Here is a 23,463-nt window from a genome sequence, read left to right as displayed (position 1 = left end):
CGATTATGAATTTGATCAATCCATATTTGGAAGAAAACCCATACAGTTTTTTCAGGAGCTGAAAATTGAGTCGTTATAGAAATATTAGGACATATTTTCAATCATTTCGGTGCCCAAAGGGAGGCAAGAGCTCAGTTTTATATTGAGACATTACGCCGGCTGAAGGCAGAGAATGCGTTTCCCTGCCAGGACCTGATGCAATCCATTCAAGCCAACAAGTTTGGAGAGAATGTTGAGTTCAATCAATTCAGAACGTCGAGATGGAGCCCAACTCACTCCAGGTATTTCGCTCTCCTCCGCTCCTCCGATCCCGGCACCCCCCGGCACCCCCCAACCCCCTAGCTCACCCACACCTCTGCACCCACCCACACCCCCCACAAACTTTTCACCAAACTTTTACCCTCTGCATCCCCCAAAATCATTTTTATTGTTTAAAAAAATCCCTGCACTGATCATACATACATAATGTAATTTTACCGCCTCAGATGGGGAGGTGGGAGAAGTGGCGGTGGGGGGCCCTGAGTTTTTTTTTTTTTTTTTTTTAGGGAGGCAAAAAATTTGTGGGCGCTATTATTTTTCCACCCAGCGTTATATCTGTTGGGTCGTCTGTATTAAGAGAGTGGATGTGTGTGTAAATGTGTCTGGGAATAGATGTTTGTGCTCTGATGGCTACATTATTTATTTGGTGTTTTTTTCCCCCCCTGCAGTGGGTCGGCTCACCGTGTGGCTTGCACGGACCTTACATTTTCTACAAGGCTTTTCAATTCCACCTTGAAGGCAAACCAAGAATTTTGTCCCTTGGCGACTTTTTCTTTGTAAGATGTACGCCAAAGGATCCGATTTGCATAGCGGAGCTCCAGCTGTTGTGGGAAGAGAGGACCAGCCGGCAACTTTTATCCAGCTCTAAACTTTATTTCCTCCCAGAAGACACTCCCCAGGGCAGAAATAGCGACCATGGCGAGGTGGTAAACCTGTCTGTCCCTCTCTTCTTTCTTTATTATTTTTCCCCCTAGTAATGCTTATTACAGGGCAAGCTTGAAAATACTGTATTCACTTCTGCAGGCGAGCAGTATCGACTCCTTTTTTAAAGGGGTAGCGCCACTAGCTGGGGCTCGAGTATTTTGCCATTGTCAGAGTTTGGCTGTCAGCTTTACAAAGAGGATCCAACTGCTGATTTTAGTCAAGATCAAATAACTTGTTCGAGAAGGGTTTTGTTCAAGGATGTGTGTGTGTGTGTGTGCGTGTGTGTGTGTGTGTGTTCATTTGCTCTCCTGCTATTGCCTCTTGAACATCACATCCTTTTTATATTTTTTGCCTTTTGAAAATTTACCTTCGTGTCTGGCTTCGTCGTGTCTGGGTGGATTTCTTTCGGTGGGTTTCGATATTGTTCTCTCTCTTTTTTTTAAGTAAGTATTTGATATGTTTAAGAGGGCGGAAATTACGAAATGGAGGCAGAATGAGATCAAAAGCTATTGAGTTGGCAAAGACGTGTTGAATAAAGTGATAAATGACAGGTACTGGAATAATACATTCAAATAACTTGCAGATCTGCCCGGGCGGATTTCAAAGCGGTGGTGTAACAGGCACAAACACGTTAAGCATTAACAACTATCTCTCGCCCACTCCCCCTCCCCCCGGACAAGCCATTTGATGTTCTAGTTTGCAATTACTCCACGCAAAGTGGACGTCTTCCTGCGCGATCTTTGGGGGTGTGTGGGACAGGGGCGGGGGAGGGGAGGGCAGAGGGGTGTGTGCTCGCCCACTGGCCCTGCGGGTCCAGCGTTCTCCGTGCCCAGACGGCGCTCCCGGGGAGGGCGGGGAGGGACAGAGCCTCCCCGGCACGTTTCTGGGCGGCCGCGGGGGCGCTCGCCGCGCTCCCGGGAGGACGCCGGAGGTGAGCCCGCTGTCACTGGGCGCCGGGGCGGCCGCCTCCCTTCGGCTCTGTCATTTCATGTGTGACCGCAGTTCTGCGGGCTCCCCTCGTCAGCTGACCGACCTCAGCGCCGTGGTACCTACCGGGGGGAACTATTTTGGGGAGTCTGTGCCCACGGCGCAGCGGGGAGGGAGGGCGCACGGCCGCCTGGCGAGGCTTTGTGTTGCCAAAGCGAGAGCAGGGTAATCAAACAGACTTTTGAGAGCAGCTAGTGCTGTGCCAGGCTCTCGAGCTTTCGAGGTAGGTGTAAGGATCTAAGGATCTTTTTGTTAAATGAATGGTTTCCCGTTTAACTCATCCCGGGGCTCGGAGCTGCCAGTCCTTCCAGAATTCCTTGGTCTGGTGGAGTTGATAGTACTTTTGGCATTGCCAGTTCACTCCCTCTCCCCAGGATCGAATTACTCGTCAGTGGTCTATGCCGGTTAATTACTGGAGTTCGTCGAAACGTTCGCCCTCGAATCTGCCTTTTCGGAAATAAGCCCCTCCCACCTCCCCGCTCACCTCCCCCCTCCAACCTCCCTGGCCAGCTTTGGTTTTTAAATGTTCATATTTCCCGACGTCCGCCTGCAATTTTAAAAAGGTGTTGTTTGGAAATACTGTGAAAAATCCTGCAACCTACCAACAGGTTGAGCTCTTTACCCCTCCCAAGGTCTGGCTCGGCCCCCTCCTCCGACCCAACTTTCCTGCGCAGCTGTCTTCCTCCCCCTCCCCCTCCTGATTTCTTATTATTTGCTTTTCAAATTTATTACTTCAACATGGCCTGTGATCTGGAAAAGGGAAGGATTAAATATCCAGAAAAGAACTTGTGCCTAATAGACTTCTGACTAAGTCCAGGAGGAAATTATTCAGTGTTTTATGGGATATTTTGTGGTCACTCTTTTTTTGGGGGGAGGGATTGAAATTGGGATATTTTTTAAAGACCCTGAGTTGACCCCACTTGGTCCAGTTTTAATTTTTGTTGGTGTAATTAAATGGTGAATTCTGATTTAAGAATAAAGGCTGTGTTTGCCAAATGTTGCTGGAAGTGTTGACAGTGAATAGATATATTTTTAAATACATGATTTCTTTTTAATTGTTCATTATGGGGAATTGAAAGGGAACCATTGTAATGATCTCTGCATTTCGTCACTGCTATATGAGCCATACCTGAGAAAATTAATCTTGCCATTTAAAAGTAAACTCTGGGGGTTTGCAGAGGGAGATGGCTCTATTTATAATCCTCAGCTGCATATACATCGCCTAATATTATGCATGATTTGTTTTTTAATGCTAACACGGCTGGTAATTAGCTGTATGATTATACTTGTATATTTCATTAGGACTTTGGCTGATGTCATTGTGAATTATTCAGCCATATTAAAACAATTTTCAATTGAGATAATGACACGCCTCAAAATTATGCAAATGCAGGCTGCATTGTGCAAAATAATTATGACAAATGTAAAGCAGGTAGAAAGTTTCCCAATGCAGATCGGTTTTCCACCCTGGTGATGTCATTTCCCCCCTGGCCTAAGTTAGTCATTCATTAGCAGACTAGCAGCAGCAGTCTCCTCTGGAGGAGAGCCTTACAGAAACCAGCATTTACTGCTGGCACCTAGAGGGGGCAACAGGGCCCTCTCATTAAGAAATTTGCTTTGTTTTCACTTACTCCATTAACTTGTTTATATACATTTAAATGATTTTTATTATTGATTTTAAATAGTTTTGAATGATGCAGTTGCCATTTGCAATATGTAACTGAAAGAGAAAGGTTTCTTGGTGATATGCACTGTTACTTGGAGAAAATGTTCAGCACATTTAATCAGCCAGTACAGTTTATTTTAAGTAACCAAATGGAGGTTAATAATTTCTTGATTGAGCTGACATCAGCATCCATTTCGAAAGGACAGCCAGGACTCAGTATGCTTTTTTTGGTTTAAGAGAATCATTCTGCCTTTTTATGATTTCTTGAAATGTAAAGACGTCAGTTCTAAAAGCAGAAAAATGATCATTGTGCAAGATTAGAAATAGCGTCCCTGTGTGGTTTGCTGTGATTTGCAGAGGGTTTTTTTTTTTTTTTGAATATTTTCTCATGATTTTTGTAATGATTGTGGGAGGCTTGATAAGGCAGGACTTTGTACACCCATTTTACAGATGAGGACATAGACTTGGAAAGGTTCTGTGGTTCGTCAAAGGTCACCAGGCTAGAACCCAGGCTTTCTTGAAATTCAGGGTTATCTTTTCTCCCCAGTGAAACCTACCCTTGAAAGCAGAGCTTGAACGCATCATATTATATTCTAGAAGTGTGTACTAATGTGGACAGTCCCTCAGACATTTTAGAATTGTAACTAGTTAATCAGGTTTGCCAAAGGTCACCAGATGTCTAGGTAGCAAAACTATCCCTATCCTATAAAGTTAAGCTAATTCTAATCAGTGGTATATAATGATAGCAGTTATATTTTAATAGTTATTAATGATCATTAACAATTTACTATTCATTTTAATGATAATGGTGATGATTTATGTGCTTATATACACCAGTGCCTTCATATATAATATTTCCAGTGTTGGCAACTGGTGTTGAGGAAAAGCATTCAAGAAAGTCACATTTTGATTCTGCAGCTTGCTATTTGCTTAATCTTGAACAACCGTTAAGTACTTGGAGCCTCAGTTTCTTCAGCTGCAAAATGGGAACAAAGTAGGGATGACTATAGATTGTTGGTGAAGATCAAGAGGATTTATAGGCAAAAGAGCTTTATATACTGTAAAGTGCTTAAATAAATAGAAAAGAATTATGATTATAGTGACCTTTGTTCTAGATATTCTTAACTTTATAAACAATAAAAAAATAACTTTTGTGTCTATGTGGAGGTTCTTGGACCTAAAAATGATACCATCTTAAATTACCATGAAAATGAATAGCAGGGCCATGTGCAAGGAGTTAAGTGTCTTTAGTAATTACTTACAATTGCCACATTCAGCCAGTAGCTCTTCAGAGGAGGAAAATGGCAAAGTAGGCGGGTAATTGGTTCTGTTACTGGATAACTTCTGATTACATTCATTTTCCAATTGCCAAGTGCTTAATCTACTGGCAGTATACCCTCTTAAAATGGGTGGATATGCAAGCGTGGATTTCAGCCTGACCAGCCATCGCTGGGATTTTACGAGAAGGTTTGCTGGTCACCTCAACTGTGCATGTGGATGGCTAAGCTAATGATGTCCAGGAGTCAAGATCAGACATACCTGGATGTTACAGATTCTAGCATGCATTCAGGATTTCTAAAAGTGATTTGGTTATCACCAGCCTCACTGCTGAATTAAAAAATGCTAACAATCCATGTTCTGGGGCCCCTATTGAAATCTACTTAAATAGAATATCTAGAGTTGGGTCCAGGAGTCTGAATTTTAAATATTTAAACAGTCTCAGTCTAGCTGTGTGATCTCGGGCAAGTTCTAAACTCTCTGTGCCTCTGTTTTCTCATCTGTAAAGTGGAAATACAGTCCTTATTTCCTAGGATTATTTTAAGGATTAAATAAGTTAATATATGTAAAATGCATATACACAAAGTTGACACATAGTAGATATTTCAGTAATGGTTGACTGTTGTTATTATCATTAATATTAGCGTTATACTCACTGAGGTTTGAAACCACTACCATGGAGCTTACTGAAGAAAGGTTTTCTGTGTGAGAGAATGGCACCTAGGTTAGTTTGCTAGGACACATGGGCTTCCAAGTCCTACCAAACCAGGCTGTCTTTCATCTCTATGTTGGCTTTAGCTGTGTCGCCAAAATAAAAACTGTCTTAAGGATTTACATTTTACTGCAGAAGTAAGCTGTCAACTGGATCAGCAGGTTTGTTTTTTTTTTTTTTTTTTTTTTCCAAAAGATTACCTGATTTGATCATATCTGGAGTTAGGCAGACACATTCTGGAATCTAGAAGGTGCTGGATTGGTCGTGCTCTTCTCTTTGGATAGCTCCTCAGTCTTGGTCTATAACCATAAGGTAATTTTTTAGAGATTTCTGAGACCTCTTAAATGACCACACTGGCCTTTGACAATTGCTTTAACTTTTTTAAGCCTCAGTTTCTTCCTCTATAAAATAGATTTAATGATCTCAACTGTGCTGGGAATCAGAGATAATAATGAAAAGGGTCTGGAATCTAGCATAGTACCTATACATGAGAGTTCAATGAATAATGGTTGCACTTATAATAGTTATTACTTATTTTTAGTAATCATCTTAAGCTAAGAAAAGGAATTATCTTTACTTTCTACCAAGCAGGTCTTTTAGAACAAAGATAAGATGTAAAGAATTGCATGGAGAGAAATTACTGGACTGTGACAAGGGTCACCCAAATAAGGCCTGAAGGCCAAATCTGGCCCACTGTCTGTTTTTGTGAATAAAGTTTTATTGGAATGTGGCCATGCTAATTTGTTTAAGGCTGCTCTCAGGCTCCAACAGCAGAGTTGAGTTCTTTTGACAGTTACCAGATCGCTGGTAAAGTGGAAATATTTGCTATCTGGGTTTCTGCAGAAAAACTTTGCTGACCCCTGGCCTATGCAGTTGATCTGCCAGAAGGTAGATGATGTGTACCTGTTTTTCTTTCTTACTTGAGTTTTGGCCAGGAACCAGTAATATCAGAAATATAAGAAATTTAAGTACTATAAGAAATTGTACATTAATATTATATCATTAACGTTTACGTATCCAATCCAATTTCACCATTGATTCTAGGACATTAAAATTTGAGAATGACTGAAATAATATTAAATTATATTTTGTATGGTTAAGATCGAAACTTTAGCCAATATTAGTATTGTCTATCTTGAGTTAATAAAAAACTACTCCTGAAGTTCTATGTGCTCAGTACTCCGGTAGGTGAAGAGATGGATGCAAAATGGTTTGTGATGTGACCCGTTTTCTGAATAAATTTATCAATCTTGATAAGGAGATGAGATCAACATGTCTAAAAATGTAAAAGCAGTATGACACACAACACGTCAGTAAATTGTGCTTATAATACATGTAATAGGCATCCAAAGGAAGGCTCCCAACCATCATGTTTTTTGGGAAAAGAATTCATTAAATTTCTCAGATGTTGACTGAAGACCTACTGTGTGCTGGCACTTGGATACAAGAGATTAAGAAGAATGGTTTCGGCAGGGTGCGGTGGCTCACGCCTGTAATCCCAGCACTTTGGGAGGCCAAGGCGGGCGGATCACGAGGTCAGGAGATGAGACAATCCTGGCTAACACGATGAAACCCCGTCTCTACTAAAAATACAAAAAAAAAATTAGCCAGCTGTGGTGGTGGGCGCCTGTAGTCCCAGCTACTCAGGAGGCTGAGGCAGGAGAATGGAGTGAACCGGCGAGGCGGAGCTTGCAGTGAGCCGAGATCGTGCCATCGCACTCCAGCCTGGGTGACAGAGCAAGACTCCGTCTCAAAAAAAAAAAAAAAAAAAAAAAAAGAGAATGGCCTCTGCTCTCAAGGAGTTGCCAGACTGCCTTTATAGACAGACAGTAATCACAGAAAAGCCATCAGACTCTTTCCATCTGGGTTCCTTAGTTTGAGTTGAGATGAACTGAGATCATTATTTGTTTGTAGCATTTCTTAATCTTTCTGGAAATTAGAAAATACTGTCTTCATCTTTGAATTATCACTCCCTGGACACATATTTGTAGAGCACCTGTTATGTGCCAGATCCTATTCTAGGCCCTGGGGATACAACATGAACAAGACAGACAAAAATCACTGCTCCCAGGGAGCGTATAGTCCAGCGGTTGGTTGTAACCTCTTGTGCACTTTATAGTTATCTGTGTTCTTTTCCTTTACCTTGTCGCCTGACCCCATGCTCCCCCCACCATAGTGCTGTTCTCAGGAGCAGGCAGTTGTGCCTTACTCACCTATGGGTGCTCTGCAATATTTAGTGCTATTCAGTGAGTATCTTTTGAGTGACTGAACCACATAATTAAAATGCCTTCTTGCACACAGTCTACCTTTTTAAAGCTTTATCCAGTTTCTTGCTGGCAGATGACCAGTGACCAGTCATCCACACGTGGGCCAGATCGAGGACCCCATCTCACACTTCTTCTTTCTCTTCCAAAGTCTGTAGTCATCTCGCACTGTAGAATGTGAAACTGTGGGAAGTGGTTTTTTCATAGGGGCACCCACCAAAGAAATAAGCAAATATTTGAATGATTAGGCTGGAGACAGCATCTCTGTTTCATTGGGTAATTTTCCAGTCTCAGCAGTCAACCCATAAAAAGTCACGGCTTTGTGGTGGCAACCTATGAAAAGACTAGACCTCAGGGAAGAAGATTCACTCCTCACCTGGTGTTGGTTGGCAGTTCATACGAGCCAGCATGTTCTGCAGGCTGATGGTCTTAACGAGGCCACGTGTTTGATAGTGCCTCAAAATTGTAAGCAATTAAAACCTCTCTTGACAATTAGACTGTCAGGCACATACTAAGGAAGTGTTATTTTTATGAAATACAGGAGTCCATACATGTAAATACTTCATTATTAATTATTAATAAAGCATGCCATTGTTCATAGTGGCATCTAGTGATATATGACTCAAGCTCATTTATCAAAGTCTAGTTTTAACCAATATCCAGAATATAATTGCTTGAATCAAATGCGTTCACTTGTCATTTTTTATAGCCAGTGTAGTTGGATATTTGCCATCTTCTACTCAGAATAATATTGTAGCGAGTGACTACCCGTTGCCTTGGCTTTTAAGGAAATTTAAAACAAATTTATCGATTGTTGGCTTAAGGATTCATTTGCCTCTCAGAGATGTGGTCATGGATTCCCTTATTTCTTGAAGAATCTACACTCGCACAAATCCAAGAATGGATTTTTCTGGCCACACTGTGTTCCTCACTGACTTGCTGGAGATGAGAACCTTGGCCTTAGCCCTCCAGCGTACATCCCTCGTGCCCTGGACTGTGAGCATCAGTATCGACAACACATTTCAAACACGCAGATGATGATGATTATTGAAAGGGTGCTTTAGAATCATGCTAATGGCATCAATCTCTCGCACACACTTGGGTAAATTAATTCTGCTTTTAAAATCAGATGCACTGTTAGCAGCGTTAAAGATGGATATTTGACATTTATCACGCAGACTAGGATGGGTGGTTTAATTACGTGAATTTTCTGTAGGATCTTTGTGGCTGTATAAATAGACACACAGTGGCGTGTGTCCTTGGCATATGACCATCAAGTTCACAGTCACATCTCCATTCCTGTGCCCCAGTAAGAACCCCCAGGCGGCAGAGGCCAAATGTTGCTAGTCAATCTAGAGACCCCATAAACATCTTTTCCCCCACCTTTCTTTTCTCATGACTCCAAGCACACCCGGCCTATGAAACACCCCTTCCACCCCATAGTTGAGTTCCAAGCCTGATCAGTGGCACTAAACATTAAACTCTTGTCTTTGAGAATAATGGGCTTTGCTTTCTATACCCTCAAGCATGTTGAGCTACTGTGCAAGCTGGAAAATAAAAATGTTCTAATTGTGTCTTTTAAATAAGCATAGGAGTGAATTAATTAGACCATATTTTGTCTTTAGTTGCTTAGTTACACAATAGTATTCCTGAGCACGAGTAAGATAAATTGGCTCTTTTTGTGCTGCTTGTCCCTTAATCATAATTACTGTATTGCTTAGGAGAGTAAAGCTTACATAGATTTTGAATTTTTTATTAATAGTCAAAAATATGCATATGATATATAAAGTATATGCTGTTCAACCTGTTTTATATGTGGGAAGAAGTTTTATTGTGGTGGTAACATTTGCATTAGTTGCTCAAAGATGTAGTTCTGGGAAATACATAATTGAAATGTTTTTGAATTGCTTTTTCTGGCCTTTTCAATCTTATTCAAAATAATAGTGCCTCCAGTCCTGGAGCAGTCATTCTCATTTGATTTAACATCTTTCTTTGCACTGCATGCGCGGCACCCAGTTTTAACCCTGCAGAGCCTAGATGAAGTTCTGTGATTCATAGGCTATACATTGTGCCTTACGTTTTTTGGCTCATGCTCTCAGGGCTTGGGGGGCAGGGGGCAGAAGGGTGCCTTTGTCTTGCCATCATTATTCCAACGCCCTTTGCCCTTGGCTCACTTCCATGCTCCTTAAGGAAGGTTCTAGGGTTAGAGAGTGTAAGAGTTTGTTTTAGCATGAGCTGGACAACTATCTGTGCTTGCCTTCTGGGGTCTTACAAAATGTGATGTTGCTACTGAAGCTTGGGCTTCTAACCCGCTACCCCAACCCTCCACCAAGGAGGGCAGCCGGAGTTCGACGGCTTGATAGAGTTATTGAAAAATGAGAGAGTCTGGATTATGACCCAGGATACTTGCTTGGTAAATGTATGTGAAAATTGACTCCATTGTTCTATTGTATTTGAAAAGCAAGTAAATTATTTACAGATATTTGCTAATTAAAGCATGTGTTGTTTCACAAGCATAAAGGAACACAGTATAACTGGAGACAAAGAACTAAGTGCAAATAATTTAAACTCACTAATACTGTGTATTCTTCTTAAGGCAGGAATATTAATGTGTATATATAGGGTATTGGTCAAAAGGTACAAACTGTTAGTTATGAGATATCGTATATATATGTGTTCATCTTGTATCTAGAGATCTAATGTATAGTATAGTGACTATAGTTAATAATACTGTATTGTATACTTGAAAATTGGTAACAGAGTAGATATTAAGTGTTGTTACCACATCAAAAAAGGATAACTATGTGAGGTGATGAATGTTAACAACTTGACTGTGGTCATCCTCATGATATATCTGTATATCAAATCATCACATTGTATACCTTAAATATATACAACCATCATATTGTATACTTTAATGTATACTATTTTTGTTAGTCAGTTATACTTCAATAAAGCTGGAGAAAAAATATGTATATATGCATATATATAATTATTTATGTATATATATGCATGTTTACACACACACACACACACACACACACACACAGATAACTTGTCCTGTTATCTCTGTATACATTACACATATATATACATATGGTTTTTTTAACCCTTCCAAGGGAAGGCTCACATGCTACAGGGATAACAAGTCAAGTTACCCTCGAGTTGCTTGTCACTAGGCTTGCCCTAAGCTCTCTAATGGAAGATGAGATGGAAACGTTTTGACAGAATACTGTTTTCCGTTTGGTTCAATTTTTGCTTGCCATTATCTAGTTTGAGCTCAGCTCAGAGTATCACCAGAAAGAAGGCAAATTAGCTAGATACAGTATCAGAGAATAAAAATGTACTCACCCATTCCCTTGTCCTCAGACTTTCCTGAATGTGATAGGCTCAGGTTTACTTGTTTTTATTCTGTGACTATGCAACTTTGGCAGTGTTCTGGTTGGAAATTTGCATTGTGGAAAAGACGCTGGTGATACAAGGCAAAGGGCAGACCAGTGAAGGTCAGATGCAGGAAAGGTCATTGATAATGTTCTCAGAGACCTTTTCCTGGCTGCAACTTTGGTGTATCCATTGGTAAAACTGGTCCCTCTGGCTCTGCTATCTGCCAACATGTTTGGTTTTAGGCATGGCTAGCTTAAAGTCCCTTGGTATTGTTGATAACGATGGTCAAGAAGATTCGCCATGGTTATTTAGGAGAAACGCTCATGTCTAATTTGCTATGGACATTTTGGTAGATTCACAGGATAACAGGTTAAAAGAGGTTGAGGAGAACAAATCCAGCCCTCTTTATTTAATAGATGCAGAACCTGAAGCCCAGAAAAATCTTGGACATGTCCTCAGAGCTAGCGAGTGACAGAAGTGGAACTAGGATTCAGTGTTCTCAGGTACCACAGTCTGGTCTGCTGTTTTGGGGAAGGGGCTGCTCTCTTGAGGTCATGCCCTGAGGAAAGTAGGCAAGTGCTTTCCATGGCTGTGTTCTTGGTAGGCCATTCTAGTGCCCTGTCTTATGCCAGTGCATGGTGCCATGGGGGATATCACTTTTATAAAACAACTCATGGAGAATATGCACTTTACTGGAATGGCGGGATACTTTGTTTTGTTTGATTGTTTGTTTGTTTTTGGATGGAGTTTCACTCTTTTCACCCAGGCTGGAGTGCATTGGTGCAATCTCAGCTCACCGCAACCTCCGCCTCCCGGGTTCAAGCGGTTCTCCTACCTCAGCCTCCCGAGTAGCTGGGATTACGGGCATGCACCACCCATGCCTGGCTAATTTTGTACTTCTAATAGAGATGGGGTTTCTCCATGTTGGTGAGGCTGGTCTTGAACTCCCGACCTCAGGTGATCTGTCAGCCTCAGCCTCCCAAAGTGCTGAGATTATAGGTGTGAACCACTGCACCCGGTCCTGGAATGGCAGGATACTTAACAGAGATTTAGTGATTACACAGAAGTCAGGATTGATACTCAGGATCCCAGACCAGACATCGCCTTCATTTCCATAATTTTTCCTGAAGCCGGGAGGGCCCTCTAATGGGATGCTATTTATATTGGCTGAAGAAAAGCTTCGCCAAAAGGTGGCAATGTTGGTAATAAATGGAACTGGTACTTCTGCCAACATCTGATACTCATGGATGGTTTCATCATTTAGAAGTGTGTATCTACTATGTGCCTACTATATATCAGTTTTCCGTTCTGGGGATATAGTAGTGAGCAGTGAGTGACTAGTACACAAAGATTTCTGTTCTCAGAGAGCATATTTTCTCTCCTATAGTAAGAAGGAAGAAGCAACTTGATTAATTTGTCCCAAATGGAGGGAAAACCATCTCCATACATTGTAGTCTTAAAACTGAATTCACGCTTCCCTTAGAGTGCTTTCTCTTCTCTGTGTATTCACAGCCTAGAGAAAATGCCCTACCTTTCCCTTTCCCGAAACCATCCGCAAAATGTTCACCCACAGTGTTTTCAATGAAGTCAAAGTCACGATATTTTCCATTAATTCAGTGACCACTTATGTATCAGGCATTGCAAAAACGTTAACATATAAATTAAATATAAATAAAATATCTCATTTAATTCTCATAGCTAGTCTATAATGTCAGTAGTATTTTGACATTTCCATACTTTGTAGATGATGCAGCTGAGGCCACAGAGGTGTTAAAGGAACTTGCCCAAGGTCACACATAGGTGAGACTCAAGAGTCAGGATTGAAACCCATATTCTCCCGATGCTGCCAAGACCAGTGGGCGAGCTTTGTTTCTCGTTATAACTTTAGAACATATTGAGAACTCTCAACATTAGCATTGGGACTTTCACTATATACTGATGTATTCTTTAATTGAGTCTTCGTGAAAGCTTCTTTCCTGCTCTTTAGGGACCTGCACAGTTGACTGATACCCAGATAACAGTAATACCCTACACATGGGTAATACACTTTCAAAGGGTGCTTTAGGCTCCACATAGCGCCTTTCTCACGTTTCACGAGAGAGAAATCTCAGGCTCAGTACCTCCAGCGTGCCTTTGTGTGCAGCCCAGCACTGGGCACTGGAGAGAGAGAGGTGGAAAACCAGGCAGATCCTGCCCCCACGGAGCTTACCATCAGGTGGGGACCACACGCATAGTATATAAACTTATCACAAACAAAGGGGTAATTTTGTGATGTGGTCAAGGGGATGAAGGGAAAATATAAGTACCTCTGTCAGGGGTACATGATTTTGTCAGAAAGGTCTTGGGAGGCATTTTAGAAGAAATAACATTTGAGGGGAAGTCTAAAGGGATCTGGGGGCAAAGATTGGGAAGTTTCTAGGCAAGGTGTAGGGTGAGCAAAACCTCCCTGCAGAATGGTTTCTGGGCTGGGCTTGGCCTTGGTGAATTCAATAGCCAGGTTAGAGATACCCACTGATGCCCACTGGAGACACCTATTGGTCTAGGTATCATCTAGACACCTGGGGTGCATATTTAGAGCTAATGTACATCATTTGGCTGTGGAGATGGTTGAAAACAGGGCAAGCTAAGGCAAACTAAGGCCCATAGGCCAATTCTGATCTACTACCTGTCTTGTTCGTTTGTTTGTTTGTTTGTTTGAGACAGAGTCTCGCTCTGTTGCCAAGGCTGGAGTGCAATGGCACGATCTCGGCTCACCGCAACCTCCGCCTCCCAGGTTCAAGTGATTCTCCTGCCTCAGCCTCTGGAGTAGCTGGGATTACAGGTGCCCGCCACCACGCCTGGCTAATTTTTGTATTTTTAGTAGAGATCGGATTTCACCATGTTGGTCAGGCTGGTCTTGAACTCCTGACCTCAAGCAATCCACCCACCTCGGCCTCCCAAAGTGCTGGGATTACAGGCGTGAGCCACTGTGCCCAGCCTTGTTTGTTTGTTTTTGAGATAGGGTCTCACTCTGTCACCCAGGCTGGAGTGCAATGGCGTGATCTTGCCTCACTGCAACCTCTGTTGCCCAGGTTCGAGTGATTCTTGTGCCTCAGCCTCGTGAGTAGCTGGGATTGCAGGCAGGTGCCACCCCACCCAACTAATTTTTGTATTTTTTTAGTAGAGATGGGGTTTTGCCATGTTGGCCAGGCTGGACTACCTGTTTTTGTAAATAAAGTTTTATTAGCACAGAGCCATGCCCACTTGTTTACAAATGGTCTCCAGTAGCTTTCGCACTATAGTCGCAGAGTTGGGTAGTTGCAGCAGAGACTATATACCACACAGAGCTTAAAACATTTACTATCTGGCCCTTATAAAAAATGCCAACCCCTCATTTAAAATAATATTAATAAAAGTAATAGTAAAACTAGGTCCTGACAGATTAATATGTGATATTTCATTTACTCTTCTAACAGTAATACTGTGAGGTAGATTCTAGTGTCATCTCCATTTTGCGGGAGGGTAATCTGAAAGGTTAGGTAACTTGTCCGGGTTTCCAAATTCACTCATCTGATAAATGACAGAGACTGAATGGGAACTCAAGCTGTCTTGATTCCAAAATGCAGGTGGCAGAAACGTTGTGCTGTCCTGTTTACAAGTAGAGGAAACGGGAAGTATCAGAAAAGGGTAGTGAAGTTAGCTGAGGTTTTACTCTGTGAAATGAAACTGCACAGCAGCTGTATCCATCTTTCAAGGTCCCATTCAAAACCCACCTCCTCCTTGAGGTCTTCCATTGACTGTCTAGGAACAAAGAAGCCACAGAGGCACAGGTGTAAGTGCCCTCTGGGTCAGGCAGATAAGATCTATGAGTGACTGGGCCAGGTCTTGGAGACAATATGATATTCAGGGGAACTGGGGAGTGTATGACTGGTTTGAGGCATGCCTCTAAAATGTTCCTCTTGAGCCAGGTGCCATGGCATGTGCATGTGATCCCAGCTACTTGGGAGGCTAAGTGGGGAGGATCACTTGAGCCCAGGAGTTCAGGGTGAACCATGATGGCACCACTGCACTCCAGCATGGGCAGCAGAGTAAGACCCTGTTTCTGGTTAAAAATAATAATAATAATAATTAAAAAAAATAAAATGCCCTTCAGTTTCAACCTAGCATTGCTGGGCAGGAATGTCATTCTGAGATATTGCCAAATCTTTCCATTTTTCAAGAGAAACCAGAAACCTAGATTTTCTTGTGATTTTAGTTGACTAATTATTTATTTATTTATTTATTTGAGACAGAGGCTTGCTCTGTCACCCAGGCTGGAGTGCAGTGGCACCATTTCGGCTCACTGCAACCTCCACCTCCTGGGTTCAAGTGATCCTCCCTGCCTCAGCCCCCTGAGTAGCTGGGATTACAGGCACGTGCCACCATGCCCGGCTAATTTTTGTATTGTTCGTAGAGACGAGGTTTCACCATGTTTGTTAGGCTGGTCTCACTGTGCCTGGCCTAATCCAATTTTTAAAACTCTCTCTGTAGGCCAAACAAAATGTGTCTTCTGTCCAGATGTGGCCCACAGGCTGCCACCTTGCCATCTCTAGAGCAAAGCTTTGGACTCTTGCAGTTTTTAAAACTTTCTCATATTTGGCCCATTTTCTGTAACTAAGGCAAAAAGAACCGTTGGTCCCAAAGGGGCTGTTAAAAACGGGGTGGAGACAACCAGGTGGATAAAGCCAGGGCTCTGGAGTCTGGAGGGATGGGGAAGAGATGTGCAAGAAGAAGAGCTGCCCTGGAGCCTACATTTAGGCTTGAGGAGGGAGGCAGGGACAAGCTGTGGAAAGCAGCACATGAGTGTGAAGGTGACCTATAGCCATCCTGGAAGGTGTCCTGGAGAAGGGGCCCTTGAAAACACCTAAGGATGGATGAGGGTGAGAGATTAGAAAATCCTAGGCAGAAGCAAAGCCATAGGCAAGTAGGAAGGAAGGACATACCAATACCGGATATGGTCTGGATTTGGTAAGAGAGCACAGGTCTAGTGGGAAATGAGGTAGACTGAGGCCAGACCTCAGGGAGTCTAGCATGTCATGTGGACTGGAATCTGAAGGCAGTGCTGCCGAATACATTCACACATCTGTTTTCTCTTTCTAATTAGAATATAAACCCTTAGCCTTGAAGACTGGTAGAATGGAGCGTGAATATTTACTCTGCCAGTTAGTAGCTGTGTGTCGTCTTGGCCAACTTGCTTAATCTCTCTGGCATCTCAGTTTCTTACCTGTGAAATGACTTGATCTTGCTGGGCTAAGAATGTCAAGTGAGATGCTTATGGGCAAAGAGCACAAAACCATGACCTGGCTTATCCTAGGTCTGCAGCAAATGTTGGTTATTGATCCTGCCCTCCCTGGTCAGGGACCACATTGTAACATTTGAAGTCTTAGTGCTAGACTGTTAATAACTCCTTAATAACTAATTATGGGTTGAGGTATTGGACTATTATTTGAAAAACAGGAACTAAGGAAACCATCATGTTAAATAGAGTTAAACTTCCTGGTTTTGCATTTACCCCAAAAGACTTCTCCTGTGTTTAGGTTCAACATTTTTTATCTATATCGGTGATTTCCAGTCACTTTGAAGGAGACATGTTGGAATCCACTCTATTCTGTTCCATGTAGATGTCAAAGGTACATTAGGGGCCAGGCATGGTGACTCATGCCTGTAATCCCAGCACTTTTGGGAGGCTGAGGTGGGCAGGTCACTTGAGGTCAGGAGTTTCTGACCAGCCTGGCCAACATGGTGAAACCCTGTCTCTACCAAAAACACAAAAATTAGCTGGGCGTAGTGGCATGCACCTGTAATCCCAGCTACTCAGGAGGCTGAGGCAGGAGAATCTCTTGAACCTGGGAGGCAGAGGTTGCAGTGAGTCAAGATTGTGCCACTGCACTGCAACTCCAGCCTGGGTGACAGAGCCTGACTCCATCTCAAAAAAAAAAGAAAAAAAAAGGTACATTAGGGGACATCTCTTCCATTGGCCACGACAAAATTAACTGAGATAGGAGGATGATGGAGTCAAGAGACAAAATTGGCTTTCCAGACGTTTGATCTAAGTGCCCCACCCTCCACCCTGCCCTTTCATGATGCAACCATCAAGAAATTTGGTGTTGAGCTGCGAAACATGCAAAACATTGAATTCATTTTAAATAAACCCACTATGCCTCCATTTTAGAAAAGTTTCCTGTATTTTCTTTTCTTAAAAACACCCCTAACTTGAAAATTTGCTTCATCCCCTTGTCCCCTTCCTCACCTCATTTGGGGGTGGTCATGGTAGGGGGTGTATTCCAATCCAACTCTTTGAAAGATGCAAAAAGCATCAGCCAGACCATGTAAAGGGAAAGGTCCCAGCCAAAATGGCTGGGGGAATCTCAGAAGGATCCTCCAAATAGAGAGAGCCTGCTGGGCCATTAAATCCTTTTGCTTTGGGTTAATCCCACAGTGTATATCAGATGACTAGAATTCAGATGAAAACACGGCTATAGTACTCAATCTTCTCGCCAAATGGTTCCAAAATATATGGGTTGCAAATACAGAAAAAATAACTGAATTCGGTGTTTCTTAAGTAAAGTAATCTGTTCCATTCTGTTCCTTGTGAATATTCTCTGTAATAGTCTAATTGTGTTTTGTGCTTCTGGGGCCTGAGTGTGTTTTTAGCAACAATGCATTGGTTGTAAAATATGCATCTCCAACTATGTGGACAGGCAAGAAAGAGGGCTCTCGTAAAAAGGCTGAAGGGTTTTTGTTTGTTTGTTTGTTTGTTTGTTTAATGCAGATCATATGAATCACATAAATGGTGTTGTCTTTAAAAATTATCAACAAGCTCTGGGTGCGTTTTTATTTCTTTATATTATAGGTCCTGTTTCTCACTCCACATTTTTGATATTACTAGATCAGGAATTCAATAGACAGCCAAGCAGGTGTTCAAATCACTCCTGACCCCCAGAATTCCTTAAATGACCCCTTGAGGCAGTGGAGTGAAAACATTCTCAGCATGTCAGAATATTGAGATATCTCGGTTGCCTTAATTTTTTTTTTTTTTTTGCCTTAATCTTTACAGGCTTTTTTGTGTGTCCTTTTTTTTCTCTGCTTAAGCCAAGAGGAATCTTGCTTCAATCTTGGCCATGAGGATTGGGGGACTGGAGGACAGGGTCTGCAGATTGTACTTACAGTTAATACAGTTCTAACTGCTCAGCTATGCCAGCTAACTTTTCTAATTGGTCTTTGAAAGATGAATCTTTTTTTTTTTTTTTTTCCTGAGATGGAGTTTCATTTTTGTTGCCCAGGCGGGAGTGCAATGACGCAATCTCGGCTCACTACAACCTCCGCTTCCTGGGTTCAAGGGATGCTCCTGCCTCAGCCTCCCGAGTAGCTGGGATTACAGGCACCTGCCACAACACCTGGCTTTTTTTTTTTTTTTTGTTTGTATTTTTAGTAGAGACGCGTTTCACCATGTTGGCCAGGCTGTTCTCGAACTCCTGACCTCAGGTGATCTGCCTGCCTTGGCCTCCCAAATAAAAGATGACTCTTAAATGAGTAGAAGGAAAAAAAAGGAAGATGGGGCTTGGAATTCTCATATGGTAGTTAAGGGCATAACATAATATTGCTATTGAAAAAATATAACATTTCTATTTTTAAATATAGGCCTTTGACTATAACCTTTATTCAATTAAATTCAATCAATATTTATTAGGAGGTACCAGGGTGATAAAGGGATGAATAAAATCAGCTTCTTTCTCTCTAGTTAGAGGAGATAAATTGGCAAGTTTATACTGCCTCTTTCATAGTGAAAAATACACTCACATTGTTAAATAGTATTCTTAGAAATTTCTATGGATAATCCCCCAAAATGAAAGATCTCTCGTACAGGCAGTTGATTTAGGATTTAGGTAGTTGCACAAAGTATTTTACTATTGGTTTGTTGTCATCTCTGCAGAAAATTATCTAATTTCTAGGCATACTTCAAACATATTTAGCACCTCATTTTACAAACTTTATTTTATTGTCACACAATGGCATGTAAATGTGTCCTGTGTTAAAGATGGTTGTATCGGTTATCTATTGTTGTGTAACAGATTACCCCAGATTTGGTGTCTGGTTAAAACAACACTTACTATCCACAGTTTCTGTGGGTGGCAAGTCTGAATAAGGCTTATCTGGGTGCCTCTTGCTAAGGGACTCTCAAAGCTGCAGGCAAGGTGTCCTCCCCAGCTGTGGCCATCTGAAAGCTCTGTAGAGCGAGGATCTATTGATACTTCAGGCCCACTCACTTGCCTATTGACAGCTCTCAGATCTCTCAGGCTGTTGGACTAAGGCCCTCAGTTCCTCTCTGGCAGTGGGCCTGGGTCTTCCTGGCTTCCTTGCTGGGTCACGTGGGCCTCTCCATAGGGCAACTCAAACATGGCAACAGACTCCCCTCAGACTGTAAGGTGTAGGAATGAGACACAAGCCATAGTCTTTTTATAACCTGATGCTGAAAGTGACATCCCGTCACTTTTGCCTAATTCTGTTTGTTAGAAGTGAGGCATTATTATCTAGCCCACACTCAAGAGCAGGAGATTATTACAAGGTTGCGTATAATCTCAGGGGACCATCTTCAAGGCCACCTATTACAGCTGGCAACAGAGCCAGTCACTTTAGTGTACAGCTCATCTGATGAGGGTTGAAAGGTATTCTTCTTACTCTGTTTTGCTTTTTTCCTTTTTTCCCTTTTATTATTTGTTTATCTATTTATTTATTTTTGAGACAGAGTCTTACTCTGTCACCTAGGCCGGAGTGCAGTAGTGTGATCACGGCTCACTGCAGCCTTGGCCTCCCTGGCTCGAGCGATCCTCCCACCTCAGCCTCCCAAATAGCTGGGACCACAGGCGTGCACCACTGTGCCCAGCTAATTTTTTGATACAGTCTCCTTGGGTGGTTCCTCCCAAACATCTCCCCACTCTTCAGGGCATATAACTATAGATGACATACAAAGTAGACTGCAGATTGCCATAATCTTTTGAAGATTTGTTAGTCCTACAGCATGTCAACAAGCCGTATTGGGTCTTTTTTACATCTAATGTCTTGATCATTGCATTTGGAGAGTTTTGCTGGAAAGGGCATTGTATCTGGTTAGATGAGAAATCGGCAGAGAGAAATGAGGAAGGAGGATCCTGTAGCTAATATAAACGGGCTCCTTAATGCATAAGAAAATAGGTATGTTTGGGCTGGGTGTGGTGGCTCACACCTGTAATCCCAGCACTTTGGGAGGCCAAGGTGGTGGATCACCTGAGGTCAGGAGTTCAAGACCAGCATGGCCAACACGATGAAACCCCGTCTCTACTAAAAATACAAAAATTAGCTGGGCGTGATGGCACATGCTTATAGTCCCAGCTACTCAGGAGGCTGAGATAGGAGAATCGCTTGAACCCGGGAGGCGGAGGTTGCAGTAAGCCGAGATCACGCCACTGCACTCCAGCCTGGCTGACAGAGTGAGACTCTGTCTCAATAAAAAGAAAAGAGAAAATAGGCATGTTTCATGCACAGTGGTTCAGGAGGGGCTTTAAATCACGTTGGCATAATGCCCATGGAAAGACAACCTAAAAATCCACATGAGAGGGATTCTTGTCCCAGGTGTGTTTCTCATGAGTGTATCTACAAGAGGTGAGCATCTCCTGGCTCTCCTTCCACCTTGCGTATATGTCAGGAGAGAGGCTGGTCTACCATCTTTTAAATTTTGTGCAAGTTAACTGTTTTGTGGGAAGACTCAATGATTTTTCTTTCTGGAAGGGTGCAGTTTGGTCTTCAGCAAAGTGCTCACAACATACATATGTAGGCATTAGAGGTTTGAGAAAAAGATAGTATTAAACAGATTCTGGCCAATGCTTTTTTTAATGCATAATGATGTTCAGTGATACTGGTTAATTTTTAATAATGGAAATTGATTTATGGGGTGGCTTCCATGTTAAACCTAGTGGGAACTTAAAGAAAAGCGGCCTGGATTCAAATTGAGGAGCATGCATCAGCAGTAAGACATACACATGGGGCATGTTGTGTGTTTTTCGTTTTTTAGCCTCAAATGTACCATGTACCATGTTTCTCCCAGTGGCTTCATGCATGCTGTTCCCTCTTCCCACAATGTCCTGTGTTCTTCCCCATCTTCCCTCACCTCTTAACTTGGCTGCTTCCTTTTCTTTCTCAGGGTCTGAACAGAGAGACCTTTCCTGATCACTCAATTTCAGTCATCCCTGGTTCCACCCGTTGCCCCATCAATGCCTCTTCTCATCCTTTTGCATCAGATTTTGTTTATTATCTGGCTCTTCTGCCCAGTCCACACATACATGACTGTCCGCTCTAGAAGGGTAGGGGTTTTGTCTGTTTTATTCCTGGCTGTAACCCCAGTGACTGGCATACAGTTGGTGTTCAATAAATATTTGTTGAACTGATAAAATCACTTATGACCATTTTTCATTACATAAACCACATTTAGCTAAGGGCTTATGTTTACTGTCCATCTTCCCCACCTTGGCTGGTATATGACTCAGAGAGGCTTGTTCCCCAGCTGTTCCTAGTGCCTAGCACAGCTCAGAATAGATGCTTGCAACACTGAGGATGAAAGAGTGAGTGAACCCTCTGACAAAGGACTAGAAGGAGTGTGAGCTGCACTTCCCAGGCAAGGGGCAGGAGACTCTCCCTGGGCACTGTGTGTTTCTGAAGGGCAGCACCAGGTCTTCTCCATCCTTATCTCTGTAGCTGATACTCAGCCCTGTGCTTGGCACAGAGCAGAGAGTCAATACAAGGTAATTGGATCAGATTAAATTGAGTTTGGGAAAAGCTAGAACAAAATCTCTCCTGACAACAATGGTGGATGAAGCTCAGCTTGTGAATGTCCTCTTAAAGGTGGCAGAGATGGCTCCTCCTGGATTCCCTCCTGTGCTTGTTTTGTCAGAATGCCTAGTAGTATGCATCTATTCATTCATTTATTCATTGTTTCTTAAAGCTCCACCTGCAAGGATGCAGAGCACAGGGCATGGAAAGCTACATAAGGTTTCAGCCCCACCTTTAGAAAGCGTGTCTTGAGGAAAAGTTAGGCTGTATTCTCTGGCTTATACAACCTCCCCGAGGAGGCAAAAGAGTTGGACTCAGGCGGTTGTAGTTGCTTGAGTCTGTCCTCTGTGTTGGCCTCCACACCACAGTCGTTGAACAGGAGTAAAAAGGCACCAACTGTGGTTGCAAATTGGCTTTTGCATTAATCCTGGCTTATTCAAAAACACTCGATATTTTTCCAAACTGAATTTAGGGCTTTTGATTGAAGCCTGAATCATTTACCGCAGCAGAGCATATCACTAGTCTAGGAAAAACTAGAACTTAAAAATACAGAGTCCCTTTAAGTAATCCAGTATAGGATAATTACATTATTAAATAAAGCTGTGGGTCTCAAATGATCCCACTGCCATTGTACATGTGAGGATAATAATGTGAACTGTGCTAAGTGAACAGAGCAAAAAAAAATTTAATGAGAAGGGAGTGTGTCTAAATCATATGTTTATGTTTAAACAGAGGCTACAGAAAACAGGAAGATTTACTTGGTTTGTACATTAAAGTGTCCTAAATAGGCATAAGGCTGTCAGTGATTCTCGAAAGACTGCTCTTCTAATTAATGGCAACGGTATATCAAGACTCTGTGCCAGATGACCAGTGAGGTTTAGTCATTCAGATTTTCATACACCAACAGGGGCCAAGGGCTTTCTTCTTCCTTTGAGGGTCTTTATGGGATAGACTCTGCTGGACGATGTACCTGGGCAGAAGGTCATGTGCCTGTAAAAGTGGGTGAAAAAGGCTGGGCATGGTAGCTCATCCCTGTATCCCAGCACTATAGGAAGCTGAGGCGGGTAGATCACTTAAGGTGAGGAGTTTGAGACCAGCCTGGCCAATATCGTGAAACCCTGTTTCTACTGAAAATACAAAAAAGAGCTGGGCATGGTGGCACATACCTGTAGTCCCAGCTATTCAGGAGGCTGAGGCAGGAGAATCGCTTGAACCCGGGAGGCAGAGGTTGTAGAGAGCAGAGATCGCACTACTGCACTCTAGCCTGGGCGACAGAGTGAGACTCTGTCTCCAAAAAAAAAAAAAAAAAAAGAAAAGTCAAAAAAATCAGATGTTAAAGTAATCGTGGAGTCATTCTGGATTGGGTGGTGGTTGGGATTGGTCTTTAT

At 42.4% G+C, this 23,463-nt stretch overlaps 1 protein-coding gene across 9 annotated transcripts in view; it reads left to right on the top strand.

Moving 5' to 3' along the window:
* Window positions 1–249: 249 nt before the first annotated feature.
* The window catches only part of ARID5B (AT-rich interaction domain 5B), a 189,374-nt gene continuing 166,160 nt past the window's right edge, over window positions 250–23,463 (top strand). For 4 of the 9 annotated variants that reach the window (XM_074002061.1, XM_015456304.4, XM_045361137.3 and 1 more), the window contains exons 1-2: window positions 250–281; window positions 708–962. In XM_074002061.1, coding sequence (XP_073858162.1) covers window positions 261–281; window positions 708–962 — 276 coding nt within the window. In that variant the 5' untranslated portion in view covers window positions 250–260. Of the gene's footprint in view, window positions 282–707; window positions 963–1,794; window positions 2,174–23,463 lie in introns of those variants that run through there. The other 5 variants (XM_074002066.1, XM_074002064.1, XM_074002062.1 and 2 more) reach the window with 3 other exon arrangements.

Source organism: Macaca fascicularis, chromosome 9 (genome assembly GCF_037993035.2).
Source record: "Macaca fascicularis isolate 582-1 chromosome 9, T2T-MFA8v1.1".
Classification (NCBI taxonomy): domain Eukaryota; kingdom Metazoa; phylum Chordata; class Mammalia; order Primates; family Cercopithecidae; genus Macaca; species Macaca fascicularis.
Note: the sequence above shows the minus strand (reverse complement) of the source record. Positions and strands in the feature narration are given on the sequence as shown.